At 54.7% G+C, this 17281-nt stretch overlaps 1 protein-coding gene across 1 annotated transcript in view; it reads left to right on the top strand.

Moving 5' to 3' along the window:
- The window catches only part of TMEM189 (transmembrane protein 189), a 119777-nt gene that overhangs the window by 17481 nt on the left and 85015 nt on the right, over positions 1–17281 (top strand). Inside the window, exons 5-6 of the mRNA XM_010835122.1 lie at positions 766–795; positions 986–1023. Coding sequence (XP_010833424.1) covers positions 766–795; positions 986–1023 — 68 coding nt within the window. The remainder of the gene's footprint in view (positions 1–765; positions 796–985; positions 1024–17281) is intronic.

Here is a 17281-nt window from a genome sequence, read left to right as displayed (position 1 = left end):
TGGCACTGGGGTTGGGCCTGGGAATGCCTGCGCTCTTCAGAGGTGCTTGCTGAAGTATTTAGGGTGAAGGGTCAGGATGTGTGCAACCTACAAACATGTCAGCAAAAAATCATGCAGAGAGAGACCCAGAACGCCCATGGGGCCAAGTGTTGAGTGCTGACAGCTGGGGCATCTGGATGAAGGCACTTCAGCGGTTCTGTGTAAGGTTTTTGCACGTTTATAGAAAGACTGAAAATCTTCAAAATAAAAATCTGGGGGAGATCACCGGTTGTCCACACGTGGTGGTATTGAAAGAGACTGACCACAGAGGCACACCAAGGAACCTTCTGGAGCGATGGAAATCTGTGTCTTGATCACGGCGGTGGTTATGCAATGAAATTCGCAAAACTGTGCACCAAAAAAGAGTGACCTCTGTTGTCAGTTAATAAAGTGACCTTTATAGAATTATACTTCCCAAAAGGTGACTTTAAAAAAGAAAACTTGGAGAAGACAAACAGCCAGCTAGGCCCCAACCCACACAGACTCTGCGAACCCAGTGGGTCCTGCCTTGGGCCCGCCATGCCTGAGCATGTGCCGCTGCGGACCCCGGGACTCAGAAATGCACAGAGGCTGGCTCTCCAGATACTGGGACCCGCAGCCTGGCCTCGAGGAGCACCCAGGCACCAATGAGACGCCTCCTGCCTCACCGCGTCGGCCTGACTGCAGGGCCTCAGTCTCCCCAGGACCGGTAGCGGCATACTGAGTAGCTAACTCCCTGTGTCCCAGAGAGAGCGGGTCTGGGCGCCCCTCGTAGGAGTGAGTGACCACTCATCTTCACCACTTGGTCCACCCCGCCATCACTGGGTACAGCCGGATCTACAGGGGCCCAGAGGAGGGAAGCAACTTGCCCAAAGTCACACAGCAAGTCAGGTCGCTCTGTCTGGGATGGATCATTCCTAAAGCTTTGAGCCTGAGGTCGTCACATCCAAGCACCCCCATTTCTCAGATTGGAGGCCCGAGGCCAGAGAAAGTGTCAGCGTACAGGTGAGCCATGTCTTGGGAACCCCAGACCCTGCTGCCCTGGCCCTATTTGGTGTGGTTCCCACAGGCAGGCTCCTCGCGGGGTTGCTGGGGAGGTGGAGTGTGAGTCTCCAGTCCTGACCACCATCCTTTGTCATTCCTGCCGTCCCCTCCCGGGCGTCCTCTGCCCCCACCCCACAGGGGCAGAGGGAGGAGGCAGGGGTCCCACGCCCGCCCCCCACCGCCCCAGGGAGTGCCCACATGGCAGAGAGCCACGGATTCTGCCCAGCCCACGAAACTCACCTCACCCAGAACCTGTTTCAACTCCTCCAGCTCTCCTTGGCAGCTGTGGAGGCCTCATTAAGTGATGCCAGTGCCTCCCACACACACCTGAAGAAGGGGAGGGGGCACACACCACGATGGAGCCCTAGGCCACCTTCCCCAGAGACCCCCAGGCCCCCGGAGGGCAGAGAGAGCCCAGCACCCTGCCAGCCGGGGCCTGGGTATCAGTGGCCTCGCTGCGAAATGGCCAGGCCACCTTCTCCCCAGGCAGGCCTGCGTGGGTCCTCTGAGCTGTTTAACCTCCTTAATTAACTGGCAGTGATTAAGAGGCCACCTTGGAAGGCCCCCAGGGCTTCGGGGAAGGCTGGGGGCAGGGCCCCCCCAGCCATGGCAGACTCAGAGGCTCCCCGCTCGGCAAAACAGAGAAGAAGCCCCCATCCCACACCAGAGAGCTGAGGGAAAAATAGCCCATCAGCACCCCCCACACCCCCATCAGCTGTGTGATGCTGAGAAAGTGGCCTCGCTTCTCTGGGCCTCGGTTTCCACTGAGAGGAAGGCAGAGTGGCGGTGAGACCTGATTAATGACTGTTTGTGAAAAGGTCCCAGTGATGCTGCTGATAACAGGCCCAGCTATTATTCTGGGAAAGGCATCGAGGAGTGTCTGAGCCCATAATTACCAAGAGGATGAAAACAGTAAGGAACAAGGAGGCCTCGCCCAGTCCTGCCTGCCCCTCATGCCTGCCCTCCTGCCCCGGCAGGGCTCCTCCCAGTACACAGGGACCTCGGGAAAGAAGGTGTCAGACCCCAGCCTGGGCCCTGAGACTTCTGTTCCTCTTCTCAGCACTGAGAGTACTCAACTGTGTCCATCCATTTCTTCACTCATCCATTCGTTCACAAACGTTTATCAAGGAGGGCATGGCAACCCACTCCAGTATCCTTGCCTGGAGAATCCCCTGGGCTGAGGAGCCTGGCAGGCTGGAGTCCCCGGGTGGCAGAGTCAGACACGACTGGAGCGACTGAGCACACAAGCACCCAGATGTCACTCAGTACAGCAGCAAACGAGATAGACGTGGTCATGCCCACGAGAGCTCATTCTACTAGAGGAAATAAATGATAAACAAATAAGAATCCTAGAGGAGTAGGGCATTTTTTTAAGCTGATGTGATAGGGAACAACTGATCTCAAGGGCTTAAGGAGGACTTCTCTGGAGCTGTGACATTAGCGCTGGAAACCAAAGGATGAGATGGAGCTGCCACGGGAAGAGGGTTCCAAGCAGAGTGCAGTGTATGTGCAAAGGCCCTGGGGTGAGAAACTGGCCTGTTGGAGGAAGCTGGAGCAGGGAGGAAGAAGGGGAGAGTGGTGGGAGGCGACGTCAGAGAGGTGGGCAGGGTGGGGAGCGGACCAGGCAGGCCCTGATGCAAGCGTGAGCCTGGATTGCATCCTCGGGTCAGCGGGCAGCTGCAGGAGAAGTTTAAGAGGAGGAGGGAAGGAGTGGGATCAGCTCACCATGCAACGTGGAGGGCCTGCTCAGTGCACACGAGCATGTGAAGTTAGCATCCAGACGGCTGAAGACCCCGAAGATGACGGCCTTGCCCGTCTGTAGAACCCTTTCCCACTGGGGAGTCAGAGCTTGGCTCTACCACTCCCTGCCTCTGTGACCTCAGGCCTCAGTTCCCTCTCCTGTAAAACAAAGATAACAGGTTCTTCCTTTGAAATGAGGACAGGCCCCCCCAACTCACATGGAGAGGATGATCTAAACCCCCAGACACTGACACAGCACGAGTTTCCTGAGCACCTACTATGTGGAGTGAGGATCTGCAGGATGGACCTGCCAGGAGGACTTTGAAGGGGACGCTCAGTCCTCCTGAGGGCTCTGGAGCATCAGTGCCCGAGTTCAGATTCCAGCTGTGCCCCTGAGAAGCTGTGTGCCTGACTTCCCTGGGGGCTCAGTGGACAGGAATCTGCCCGACAATGAAGGGGACATGGGTTCAATCCCTGGTCCAGGAAGATCTCACGTGCCACAGAGCAATGAACCCCATGCCACAACTACTGAGCCTGTGTGCCTAAAGCCTGTGCTCCACAACGAGAGAAGCCACTGCAATGAGAAGCCCGTTCGCTGGAACAGAGTAGCCCCCACTCACCCCAACCAGAGAAAGCCAGTGCACTGCAGAGAAGGCCCAGCGCAACCAAAAATAAATAAGTATTATAAACAAGAGGGTTCCTTTAAAAAAAAGAAGCAGCAGCTGTGTGCCTTGGGCAAATGTCTTGACCTCTCTGAGCCTCAGTTTCCTCATCTACAAAATAAAGTTAATAATAGTAATAGCTACCTCATGCGGTTGTTGGAAGGATTAAATTAGTTAATATATATTATATATCGGGCTCAGCAGGTAAAGAGTCCACCTGTGATGCAGGAGACACAGGAGACGTGGGTTCAATCCCTGGGTTGGGAAGATCCCCTAGAAGAGGAAATGGCAACCCACTCCAGTATTCTCGCCTGAAAAACTCCCGTGAACAGAGGAGCCTGGGGGCTACAGCCCACAGTGTCGCAAAGAGTTGGACACGACTAAGCGACTAAGCAAACAATTGTGTATTATCCATTTCTTAAATCCTTCTTTAAGCAAGCTCCCCACCTCTTCGCCCCACCACCAACTTCCCAGTGCTGGATTTCTTGGCTCAGTCACTGCCCAACAAGTCCAGTCTCACCTCTAGACTGTTTCCTCCCAGCGACAGGAGGGATCCTTTAAATCACGTTCTGCAGAGGACTTCCTCGGTGCCACTGTGGCTCCCCACTGCCCCCAGGCCAGGCGACCTCAAGCAGACAGTGCATGTTCCCGGCCACCTCTTATCCCACCCTCATCTTCCCATCGTGCCCCCAGCCTGAGCAACTTCCGGTTCTCTGAACGCCCTGCCTCCGGCCCTTTGCACATGCTGTGCCTTTTGCTGGAATGTCCTTCCTCCCAGTATTCTGCCGGAACGAACTCTTCCTCCTATGGGAAGGCATCTGGGGCTCCCAGGGGCTGCCCCATGCTGCCCACTTAGCACCCCGTGCTCTCCCATCATAGCACCTGTTGAGGGACATGTCAGCTAGACTGGGAGGATGCTGGCAGCCGGAACTGAGTCTGGGGCCTCTCTCTTCTGCGAGGCCAGAAGGCTATCTGTGAAGGGGGGCGTGGCAAATGGAGTGAGTGTTTGAGGTGCCTGAGGTGGGTGACCTGAGCCAAGTTGAGCTGAGGGGAGTTAAATCAAGTTTCGACAAGGTGAGTTGAGGAAATGAGGTGAAGTTGAGCTGAGTTGAGCATTAAATTGAGTTGAATTGACTTGAGTGAATTGAAGTGGGTGAAACTGAGGTGAACTGAAGTAAATTAAACTGAGTTGTACTGCGAGAAACTGAACTGAGTTGAGGGAAGGGGAGTTAAGTTAGGATGAGTTGACTTAAATCAAATTCAAGTGGGTTTTAAACTGAATTGAGGAGCACAGAGTTAATGTATGCTGAGTCAAAATGAATTGAGATGAGAGGAATTAAACTGTGTGAGTTTAGACTGCCGTGAGTTTTGTTGAGTTGAGTTGAGGGGTTCAGTCAAATCAAGTTTAGGTGAGTTTTAAACTGAATTGAGTTAAACCAAAGTTAACTCTTTTTAATTGCTGCCCCAACAGCATTTGTATGGACTTCCCCAATGGCTAAGCAGGTATAGAATCTGCCTCTAATGCAGGAGACACAGGAGACTCGGGTTCGATCTCTGGGTTGTGAAGATGCCCTGGAGGAGGAAATGGCAAGCCATTCCAGTATTCTCGCCTGAAAAATCCTATGGACAAAAGAGCCCGGCAGGCTACAGTCTATGGGGTCTCAAAGAGTTGGACACGACTGAGTGCCTAAGCATGCTTTCATGCATGCAAGGAGCATATTTAGACAGTTTTTTTTTTTTTCCTGTCTCCCTGTGAAGTTTTGATGCCTATCTTCTAATGTACTATTGTATATCTGTTTTTGGTTTTTTTTTGTATGCATATCTGTGCTTTAGACATAAAAACATTAAGAGATTTTCACCCCACAAGAATCAATTTCCATCCTCTTGGGGGCAGTATCATCCCCATCACTGCCACCCCATTGCCCTTGAGAATGTTAAGTTAGCCTGAGCTGAGGTGAACACAGTTGCAGCTCTTGGAAGGGCTCCATCTTGTCTTCCTGAAGGTAGAAGTTTCTGGGACAAGGGTTGAGACTCCTGCAAGACTGAGGCAGAGGCCAGGCCAACCTCAGTCCCAACTCCCCTTCTGCCCTGCCTAGTTCCCTTCAGCCCATTCCCTCAGCTGTGTAAAAGAAGGAAAAGGAAGCACACAGCCCTGAAGCAGAGATGAGCTCGAAGTGTTGAGCTTAGATGAGGGAGGCCCACGTGACCGGAAAAGTGAGGAGGAGATGACTCGGGGGTGGTGAGGTTCTTGTGGGACATTGGGATAATTGTGGCTTTTATCCTAAGGCAATGTGGAGCCATGGAAGATTCTGAGCAGGAGAGAGACTTGACCTGCCTGGAACTAGAGTCTGGATAGAGGCAGAATGGACTCCCTCTGGGTCCAGGATGGTGCATCTGATTGGCCAAGCCCAGTCACATGTCTATGCTCTAGCTGCAAGGGAGGCTGGAAACCTAGCTTCACATTCCCAGCATCCTTTGTGGAAAGTAGAATCTGCTCACAGAGCTGGGAATTCTCCAAACGTCAGAAGGAGATTCAGATTCTGGACAGTTGAAATAAGTGGCCCAAAGTGACCAATAGTAACAAAATAAATAAATAGAATGCAATGAGGCTGGTTGGGTGGGAGGCGAAAGGTCAGGCTAAACCTGGTAGGAGCTGCCCCCGTCCCAAGACCCTGAGCCAGCCCTCAGATACACAAAGCCGCTTCCTGGTCCCCAGCCTGGGACAAGGACCCTGGGAACACACCGCTGGATCTTGGAATCTTGGGCCAAGAGTTGCTACTTGCACTGCTTTATTTAGCTTTTAAAGGCTGTTCCATCTGTAGCCATGGTGGCCCTAAGGGACCCAGTGGGACATATGTCAGTAATGCATGCTCCCAGAGACATCCCCGCCTACAAGAAGACAGGCTCCAGAGCTGAGCAGACTGAAGGTCCAACCTCTGGCTAACAACTTTACGCCCCTGAGTCTCAGTTTCCTCACTGTGAGAGCAGTAGGAACATCCCACCTCAAAAGGGAAGTCACCTCCCCCCGGGATGTCAGGATGGTCTCACACTGGTCATCGGGCACGCAAAGATCCTAATTTCATCCCCCCTGACCACGCACCTACTAAGTGCCAAGTGCCAGACTGGACATCTCACACCTCCAGTCCTAAGCCCCACAGCAAGCCACAGAGGCAGGGCGGAGACTCAGCCCCGGGCTGTGGGACACTGCACCGCGCTACCAAGTCTGTGCTTCAGCTGTGTGCCTGGCCCTGCTCTAGACACTTAATCGGTGTCGGCTCACTTAGTCCTCGCCACCCTCGATGAGTGGAATGCTATGGTTATTATCTCACTTTCTAAGTGAGGCTCAGAGAGAGCGATGGGAACTTGACCATGTTCACCTACTGGGAAAGGGGGCAGAGAGGAGATTCAAGCCCAGCTGAGCTGACCCCAACAACCAGCCCTTCATCTCCCGTCTGCACACCTGGCTCAACACACACCTCCTCCACGAAGTGTCTCCAAACCCAGTCGCCCCACCACCGCCACCCAGCTTGCCCCCACCACTGCATGCCCACTGGCGCTCGTTTGGCTTTTCCTGTAGTTGTTTGCCATGACTGTGAGCGCCATCGTTCCTAGAGTTTTTCCCTTGATATCCCTCCTCCACCCCAGGTCCCCACCAGCCTGCCCCCGCACACCGCACAGGGGGCCTTGGACCAGCAGAGCCCCACCTGCTCCATAACGATTAATGAAACCCCAAACTGTGGCCTGCACTCTTGGTCCAAGCCTCGTGCCTAGTGATCTCAGCTGGCGTGGTGAGGGTGGGAGGGATGAGGAAGCAGTGGAAACATTCGTGGGATGAAGGGGTCTCCCTGCCCCACCCGCCACTCCCTGAGAGGACCTTTGGCAATCAGACAAGGCAGTAGGTTTACCAAGAAAAGGAGGAAGAAGAAAATGCAGGCAGAAGGCAAGAAGCGCATGGCAAGGGTGAATCAACACCCAGTGGGCGGTGGGTGCCTGGATACCAGCCTCTGGGGAGCGGCTGACCGAAGAGGGGATCCACAGCCCAGGAGGAGGGCCAAAGTCAAAAAGAACCAAGCAGAGAGAGGAGGGGTCCCTGAGCTCTGAGCACCGTGTGCGGCTGTTGTCCACTCAGACCTCCGTAACTCCGCCTAGCAGCCCTGCAAGGCAGGTATCCACACCCCCATTTAATGTAGCAAGACACGGAAGATCAGAAAGGTAAAGTGACTTGCCCCAGGTCACACAGCATCTAAGTGCTGGAGCTGAGACACAACCCGTGTTGATGTCAGAAAAGGAGTTAAGACAAAAGCCTTCGCGTCACACCTGGATTCCAGCGTGGGCTTCCCTGCTTGTGACTGTGTGGCCTTGGCCATGGCCCAGCTCCTCTCTAGGCCTCGACTTCCCAGCACAATGGACAGGGCAACACCCCCAAACTCATTCACTGTCGGTGACATCTGTGAGCTGGCACAAAGTCTGCCTCAAATCAGAGACAGGTACCGTGGGGCTGGTGGTGTGCACCCTATTTGAATGCCCCCATTACTGGGAGCCCAGTCCCTTACAGAAGTGATTTTCCCCTTAAAACTTCTCCTTATTTTGAGCTAAATAAAACCTGCCTTTCCCAGGACCATCCCAGGCTGGCTGTGGAGCCCTCAGTACCCTCCACTCCTCCTTTGACAAAATTAAACGAGACCGCTGACCTTGCAGAGAGGGCTCAGTCACTTGACAAGCATTTACTGGGCCCCTACTGTGTGCCAAGCCTTGGTCTTGGCACTAGGGGCACAGAAGTAAACAAGACCGAGAAAGTCTCTGGTATCACGGGGCTGCTGTTCCATGGAGAAGAGACAGACACTAACCCTAGGAACCCTCAGGAAATACAACCGCTGGGTCAGTATTCACTGGGGAAATCTAAAGACAAGAAGCATCCAAACAACAGAGAACATTTTGAATTTATTATTCTGATCACCCAATTTTTAAACGATGTCATTGTATGAATGAGATGATATTCCTTCTTGGCTCAAAACCTTTCTGTGGCTCCCACTGTCTTCAGGATCGAGTCTAGATGCTGTACAAGCAACCAGTAGGGTTCCAAATGATCTGGCCCCTGTGGACCTCTCTGATTTTACCCCCTTGCTTACTCCACTCAAGCCACACTAGGCTTCTCCCTGCTCCTGGAATGTGCCAAGCTCTTTCAGCTCTCAGGGCTGCCGCGAGCAGCAAGCTGTCCCCTCCACCTGAAGCTCTGCCTCTCCTTCTCCAGCTGGCCGACTCCTCCAACAGTTGCCATCCTGCACCCCAGGGAGACGCATCTGGATCCAGTCTTGCCTCTGTGTTTGGCTCACTTGGCCTCCCTCCCCCTGCCCCTACGAAAATCCACGCAAAACGGAAAGAAAAATAGCCAGGAAAGAGCGTGAGTCATTTGTTTACAGGCTAATTAATTACTAAGCTCAAAAACTTGATTTCCATTCTTCCTTTTTTTCCCCTCTCTGCCCTTTGAGAATGTTTGGAATCCACATTGTTTCCCAACGCAAAAGTATGTCAAGTGTATTTTTAGCAAACGCACATGATGGCTCGGACTGTTATTCATCCCCCCCGCGTCAGTAAGGAGCCACTCCGCAGAGCGTGCGGGCAGCTGAATGCTCTTCACATGTGGCTCCTGGGAGGCCAGCAGGTCTGCCATAGCCTTGATGGCCCTGGGCTCAGTGAGACCTGAGCAGGGTCCAGGACTGAAGGGCTGGGGATAGACGTTCCCGGCTGCAGTTTCTCCTCCTGACCAGGGCTGGCGCTGTGGTGCCGGGGTGGGAGGAGCGATGTCTCCCAAGCTGGCTGAGCAAATGCCTTTTTCCTGGACTAGCAAGGGGGGTAACTTGGGTATTCTGGTGACTTGTCCCTCCACTTTTTGTCTTTTGGAAAGGAGTGGGAGCAGCCTGGTTCAGTGAGGATGGACAAGCCCTCCTATTCTGTCTAGCTGATACTCCTGTGCCTTCTCTGCCCACTTCCCCACCACACACCCTCACTCCCACCCTCCACGCCTGTCAGCCGACCCTGTCACCCACTCCTGCTCTCTGAGAGCCCAGATTGGAAAGTAGGGGCGGCCTTGCAGTGGGAACTCTTCCAAGGGTTTCCTTCCAAGATGGCTGCTTCCACTTCCTGTCCCAAGATGGAGTCCAGCAGCTATGAAAAATCTACTTCCAGCTACTTCAAGGGAATAAGAAAGGACCTGTCTCCAACAGATACCGTTACCCAGCAATAAAGATGGCATTACGGCCGTGGAGAGCAGGAGACTGTTACCTCTAGAAGGCGGGATGATATCTGTCACACTCTAGTGGTTAGGGTTAGTGTGTCCCTGGGCCTGGCATACAGCAGGCACTCAGTAAAGACTCAGTAAAGGATTTGTGACCTGAGTTCTGGGCTCACGGTGCAATATTAGTTAAGTCACGTGCTCTTTCTGAGCCTCAGTGTCCCATCTCGCAAATGGGTAACTGACCTCTAACCCTACAGCTGGGGTCACAAACTCAGCTGCCCGCAAGAGTCAGGGAGAGACACAAAAGTGAAACAGGTTGGGGGCAGCTGTGGCCGGGTAGGGCCCTTGGTGGCAGCCATTCCTCGGCTCCAACACACAGCATTTACGAACCCGGGGTTCCTGGATCCTCTCGTTTCTCAAGGGAAGCCAGAAGTGTGGCTGTTTCTGTGCAATATCCTTAATTTTTAGGGTTGGCAACTCATTTCAACTTTCAGCAAAAGCACAGCATGGGCCAAACCCAATGTGCCTCGAGGCCGAGCAGGCCCTTGGGCCACCAGCTTGAGCCCTTGGTGGTTAGCGCTCGTGGTTCGGGAGGCCTTGAACAGGCCTGTCCCGCCCAAGCCTGGGACAGGGGTTTGGGATGGAGGAGGCGGTGGAAGCCTCGCCCCATGTGGGAGTAGCTATTATCCCGGCTTACGGGCAGGCTGGGCTGGACTTGGTGGGCATTGCCCGCAGAGCTCTGCCTTCCACTTAATTAAGGAAGCTGATAATAATCTAGGTGGAGCGTGGAGATAGGTCGAGAATGAGTTAGCAAACTACGGTCGGTTGATTGTATCTATTGTAAAAAGCCCAGATATAATACCAGATTAGTACACTTTGTGTGCCGTTTATAACACCGTGTCATTACGGGACAGACGTGCTATAATTAAGGCCCCAGCGGGCCCCCTTCTCTCCCTGACTCGGCAGGTCCGGGCACCGTGTCTCCACTTAACTCCTTCCTGGCCAGTGTGCTCTGCTCAAGGGGTTTGTAACACAAATCTGGATCAGCCAGGCCCTGACACATCCCACAGGGTGCCAGACTCCTTGCTGGGCACTGGGGGGCAGCGGGAGAACCAAGGCAGCCATGGGTCTGTTCTCACAGAGCTCCGAGGCTGGGGGAAGGAGGGCTGAGAGTAGATATAGACACAAACAAAACAAGTCAAGTTCATGGTAAGTGCTGTCAGGGAGCTGGATAGGGGGCCCCAGGGGGAGTCGGGCAGTCGAGGAACCAACTGACAGGCTGGCCAGGGAACCGTCTCCAAATACAAGCTGAAGAGGGCAAAGCATGTTCACTGGCCCTGGTGAGATTCACTGAGGTGTAGTCTAGGCCGACATGGCCCTTCCTGCCCACCCATGCCCCGATTCAGCAAGACTTTGTGGTGCACCTACTGTGCACCAGGAGCTTCCCAGGTGGCTCGGTGGTAGACAGTCTGCCCGCCAATGCAGGAGATGAAGTTTCGATCCCTGAATCGGGAAGATGCCCTAGAGGAGGAAACGGCAACCCACCCTGGTATTCTTGCCTGGAGAAGGACAAGAAGAGACGTGGACAGAGGAGCCTGGTGGGCTACAGTTCATGGGGTCACAAAGAGTCAGACATGACTGAGCATACAGGCACACACGCGCTACGGGTCAGGCCTGGGCTGAGCACCAGGGAAGGACTGTGAGCAGAACAGACAACAGTCCCTGCCCTGAGGAAAGAGACACGGATTAAACAAATAAAAATATAATATGACAGCGAGTCAGGAAGAAAGAGGGACTGAGGGTGACACTGGAGGTGGCGCTTCAGCAGGGTAGCCAGGGGAGGCGTCCCGGAGACACTGAGATGAGCTCTGAATGGTGCGCGGGATGCAGCTAGGCGACAGAGCTGGGGGAAGAGCATTCCAGATGCATGGAACAACAAGGGCAAAGCCCTGGGGTTAGACCACACCCGGTGTGTTGGAGAGACCGCAAGGAGGCAACTGGAGTGGAGAAAAGTGAGCTAGGAAGGGAGAGTGGTGATGCGGAGGTCAGAAAGGCAACGGGGCCGACGAGGCAGGGCCCTGCGGGCCTCGGGAAGACTTTGGCTTGTGTTCTGAACGTGAGCCATGGAGGGTTCTAAGCAGAAGGACAAGATCTGACTTAGGATCCACCTGGGTTTAGCAGGATCCTTTGGGCTGTGCGGAGAATGGCGAGATCAGCAGGGAGGTGCTTTGAATCCAGGTGTGGAAGGGGGCAACCTGGTTGGGTCTGGATGTGTTTCAAGGGCAGGGCTGACAGAATCTCCTGCCAACTATTGGGTGTGGGACAAGAGATGAAACTAGTGACCCCAAGGTTTGAGCCTGAGCACCTGGAAGGGTGGAGCCATCATTTCCTGAGAGTGGAGAGCTGTGGGTGGGCCCAGTGGCCACGTCTGCCCTCTGCCCACTCCCTGAAAGCCCCCTGCTGACTCCCAGCCCACCCCAGCCTCTGCTGGGTCAGGGCACGGAGGGAGAGAGTGAGAACTCGGCTCCACCCAGGCCTCCAGGCAGGAAAGGGGCACCCGGGGCCTGGCCGCAGGGTGACACAACAGTTAATAATTTTGCCGCTGAGAGTTTTGCAATGGGCACTCTTTATCGACTGCTAAAGCGAGGGGGATTTTGCAACCATCCCAACGGGTGATACGGCTAATGCCAGGCCAGAGGGACACGGGACCAAGCCACGGGCATCTCCTTGACCCACAGGGACTGACGCTCCAACAGGCCATCCAGGGCTGAGCCATCATGGCACCACGAAGGGCTGGCAGCGAGCTTTGGCTTCTGGATCACGAGATTCCAATCTCAGCTCGTCCACTTGGCCGGGGACCTTGGGCAAGTCACTTCCCCTCTCTGGACCTCAGCTCTTCCTTTGTAAAAAAGAGAGCAATTAAAGGGATTGTTTTCAAATTACTTTAAAACTATTACCCAACCTACCATTTAACCTTTATTGAACATTGACTGTGTACCAAGACCCATGCTTAGGCACTTCCTCTACATCATCTCATTTAATCCTCACGTCTTTTAAATCTTTTAAACTGCTGTTTTCCTATTTTACAAATGGGGAAACTGAGGCTGAGAGAGAGGGGGTGACTGCCCCCAGGTCAGCCAACCTGTGAGGAGCAGGGACTCAGACCCAGCCTGTCTGAGTCCAAACCCCAGCTCTGTCTTAGGAAGTCACTGCGGGCCTCTGAGGCTGTTTCCTCATCAGCACACTAGGAAGCACAGAGTGAGTAGAATCGAGCAGTGTTGCCCTCAGTGGGTTAGCGTCCAGTGCTTGGGCCGCCCTGAGAACACAAGGGCCATTGGCATTATCACTAGGATTGCTGTGAGCACCACCCCTCAAGGTGCCCAGCAGCTGGGATGCCCCTCCTCCCTGCTCCATTCAGCCCTGCGGGGCACAGACAGGGCACAGGCTTTAGAATCACAGCCAAGATCCCTCCTGCCCTCTTGCTGTGACCCTGGACACATCCCCCCGTCCCCTGGGGCAATAATTCCCAACCATTCCAGGCCATTTACAGGCCAAAAGAGGCCACTGAGGCAATGATAATCCTGGTGTGATGGGCCTGCCGAGCAGTCCTATGGAAAGGGGTCGTTTACCCCATCCAGCAGAGGAGAACACCAAGGCTCAGGCTGGCACATGACTGGCCCAGGACAGCTATACAAGGAGAAGGGGCAGAGATGCTGCCCCACCACGACAGGGCCTCGGCCTGCTAGGGCGCTGATGCAGAAGCCTTCCTGCAAGGTCTGTCTCTGTTTCTCTCCCCTTCTGTATCTCCCTGCCTTTCTCTTTCCTCTGTCTCTCCCCCATGTCTCTGTCTCTCCCTCAATGTCTCTCTCTCCCCCATGTCTCTGTCTCACCCTCAATGTCTCTGTCTCCCCCATGTCTCTCTGTCTCTCCCTCATGTCTCTGTCTCTCCCTCTGTCTCTCTGTCTCTCCCCCATGTCTCTCTGTCTCTCCCTCATGTCTCTGTCTCTCCCTCTGTCTCTCTGTCTCTCCCTCATATCTCTCTGTCTCTCCCCATCTCTCTGTCTCTCCCCCGTCTGTCTCTCCCCGTCTCTCTGTCTCTCCCTCATGTTTCTGTCTCTCCCTCAGTGTCTCTCTCTCTCTCATATCTCTCTGTCTCTCCCTCATGTCTCTGTCTCTCCCTCTGTCTCTCTGTCTCTCCCTCATATCTCTCTGTCTCTCCCCATCTCTCTGTCTCTCCCCCGTCTGTCTCTCCCCGTCTCTCTGTCTCTCCCTCATGTTTCTGTCTCTCCCTCAGTGTCTCTCTCTCTCTCATATCTCTCTGTCTCTCCCTCATGTCTCTGTCTCTCCCTCTGTCTCTCTGTCTCTCCCTCATATCTCTCTGTCTCTCCCCATCTCTCTGTCTCTCCCCCGTCTGTCTCTCCCCGTCTCTCTGTCTCTCCCTCATGTTTCTGTCTCTCCCTCAGTGTCTCTCTCTCTCTCATATCTCTCTGTCTCTCCCCGTCTCTCTGTCTCTCCCTCATGACTCTGTCTCTCCCCCGTGTCGCTCTGTCTCTCCCTCAGTGTCTCCACCTCTCCATCGTTTCTCTCTGGCCCTCGCTCAGTATCTCTGGCCCAGGCTCCCTCTTCCCTACATTCGCTCTGGGCCCGCCCACCCCTGCTCCATTCCTGGCTCTATCAATATTTACTGAGGTGAAGGCGTCTGGCCATCTAATTTGCCTGACACCCTCACCCAGCCATACCTCTCCTCTCACAGACACCACCCAAGGGTTCCCTAGAGAGGGAAGGCAGGGTGGGGGACCCACAGCCTCAGTGATGCTCAGAATGCCCCCAGTTCAGAGTCCACAGCTCTGGCCCCCGACCTGGCCCCAGCTGGATTCTCTCTTATAAGTCAAGGGCAGGCTCTGCCCACAGTGCCCTGGGGGGCGAAGGCTGATTGGCCCAAGCCAAACGTGACCCTCTCTCTCCCCTTGCATTGATTGGCTGAGGTTAGTCGTGGAGTGTATCTGTGGCCAGTGAGATGGGGAATTCTGCCAAGGGACTTCTGGGAACAATTTCTTCATTCTTAAGAGGATGTATGAAGGCCTTTGCCTGCCTTGACCATAGCCACGTGAGGAAGAGATGGCAGGAGCTTTGGCAGCCATCATGGAGCTATAAGGAACTGGGCTGAGAAGAGAGGACAGAACCACGACGTGGGAAGAACCTGCGCCCTCAGTCATGTCCAGCCCACCCCAACCTCCAGCTCACCAAACCATTATTCATTCTCTCATTCGACAAATCTTAATGTTAGTGTGTGTCGAGCCCTGTGATGGGCACTGGGAATAGAGCAGGAAACAGAACTGACACGGTTCCTGCCTTGCATTCCGGAGTAGGGAATAGACCTCCACTGAATCATCGACTGAGCAAGTGTAACCATACGGCCATATGATGGCTGCAAGGAGAGATCCACGGAGATGAGACCAGAAGGGGCAGGGAGGAAAGCACTCTAGCAGAGAGCACGAGAGGTAGAGTGGCAGGAGCCTGGGGGGAACGTCAGGCAGCACCTTCGGCTTGTGATTAGAAGGTTAATCCTTATTCTGAGGGCAGTGGGAACCACGGAGACTGTTGAGCAAAGTTGCTGCACGCGGATCCTGCTTATGTTTCCTAAGGCTCCATCGGGCAGCACGTGGAGAGGAGATGTAGGGGTGAGACGGGAGCAGGAGAGCGATCGTCCAGCCTGAACGGTGCTGGGGCGGGAGACCCTGAGCAGTGGGGACTGGAAAAGGCAAGACTTCAGCAGGTGGCAGTAACGGTCTTTACTGATTGCTTCCCACCATCAGGTACGGTTCCAAGCGCCTCACAGACAGTATCCCATGTAAGCACGTCCCTGTGAAGTAGAAACTCTTACGGTCCCTGCTTCACAAGGAGGAAACTGAGGCCATCGTGGGATCAGTGTCCAAGAAATAGCTTAGAGCCTCGCTTGCCAGCACTTTCTGCCTCCACTTCAGTGGGCCTCAGGAAACCTCGGGCATCCAGGGTTCCTTTGGGCTGTCAGTCACCCTGGACTCTCCCCGCCCCCATGGGGTCACATGGGGATCTTGCCATGTGTCACCCCTTCCCTATTTCACTCTCCTTGAGAAGTCACTTCTGTCACATCCAAGGTCTCCCAGCCACAGACCCCATTTCCCCCTCGCCCCTCACTCTCTTCTACGGGACAGGACCCCACCCCCTGTGACTTGCAACCCGGCGGAGCTCAGGGACTTGCCCGAGGCCACCTAGCATGTCCTCCATGCAGGTGCCTACAGCTGAGGTGAGGCCACCAGGGCCTGTGCTGTTATCTGCGGCCAGAGGCCAGAGGCCCAGTGGGATGTCTGGGGCCCCTGATACGGTGGCCTGTGGTCCCAGCCCCCTCGATGTCAGGCAGGCCAGGCACAGCCCAGAGATAATCAGGACCGGATTCTGGCCAGTGATTCATTACAACATCACAGCCAGGGCCGCCCTGCAGCTGTGAAGACTCAGACGCAGGATCTTCTGAGGCTGGAACTGCAGGAGGAGCGGGGATGGTGCAGGGAGACCCAGGGGTTCCTCTCAGATCCCTTCCTAGGAGGAATCCACACATCAGAAAATGTCCAGCTGCTTCCTGATGGTCGCTGGCTGGCTCACGGCGGGACACAGCGGTGACCAAGCAGAGCTGGTGCCTGTCCTCAGAAAGCTAACACTTGCGTGGAGGAAGCAGGCATCAGAGCTGGAGTCCCGTTAAAAGGAAGGAAGAAGAGGGACTTCCCTGGTGTTCCCGTAGTTAACACTCTATGCTTCCAGTGCAGGGGGTGTGGGTTCAATCCCTGGTCAGGGAACTAAGGTCCCACACACCACGTGGCTCGGTGAAAAAAGCAAAAAAAAAAAGGAGAAGAAGAAAAGGAAGGAGAGGTGCAGGAGAGGCCTCCTGGTGAGGCGACTTTGAGCTGAGGGCTGAAGCACATGTAGGACAGAGCTCTGGGAAGAAGAAGAGGAAGAGAATCCCAGGAGCATGTGCGAAGGTCCTGCTGTGGGCCCAGCGTGGACCATCCGGGGTGAAAGCATAGAAAGGGAGGGTCAGGGTGATGAGGCAGGACCAGAAACAGATCAACAGGCACCTCTAGGCCAAGGTAAGGGGCTGGGATTTTAGTTTATGGCCACTGGGAGCCATGGAGGGCTGCAGGCACGGCTTAGGATAGATGTGCTCAGACCAGGAGTCCAGGGCATTAGATTTGCAGGACGGCCTGGGGGCGCTGAGCAATGTCAGGTTCTCAGACCTGAGGCTCCAGGCCTCCGGAGCCCTCCTCGGTCCAACATTCAGGGCTCTGGCAGCCTGCATCAGAGGCCCAACGGAGCCATCCCAGGGACCCATAGGCAGTTCCAGGCAGCGATTATCTCAGTTTTGAGCAGTAATTAGCCCAGTTTCACCTCAGGCCTCCCCACCTCTGCTCTGAGAGGCAGCCTCCAGGTACAAGGTCACGAGGGAAGGCTGGAGGGGCAAGAGAAGGGGCCCCCTGAGCCAGTTCCCAGAAACACGCAGAACTGCAACTGCAACCCCGAGGCGTGGAGGCAGCCTGGCTAGCGAGGCCTG

This window comes from Bison bison, unplaced genomic scaffold (assembly GCF_000754665.1).
Source record: "Bison bison bison isolate TAMUID 2011002044 unplaced genomic scaffold, Bison_UMD1.0 scf7180017864038, whole genome shotgun sequence".
In the NCBI taxonomy this organism is placed as follows: Eukaryota; Metazoa; Chordata; class Mammalia; order Artiodactyla; family Bovidae; genus Bison; species Bison bison.
This window is presented reverse-complemented; position numbering and strand designations above follow the sequence as displayed.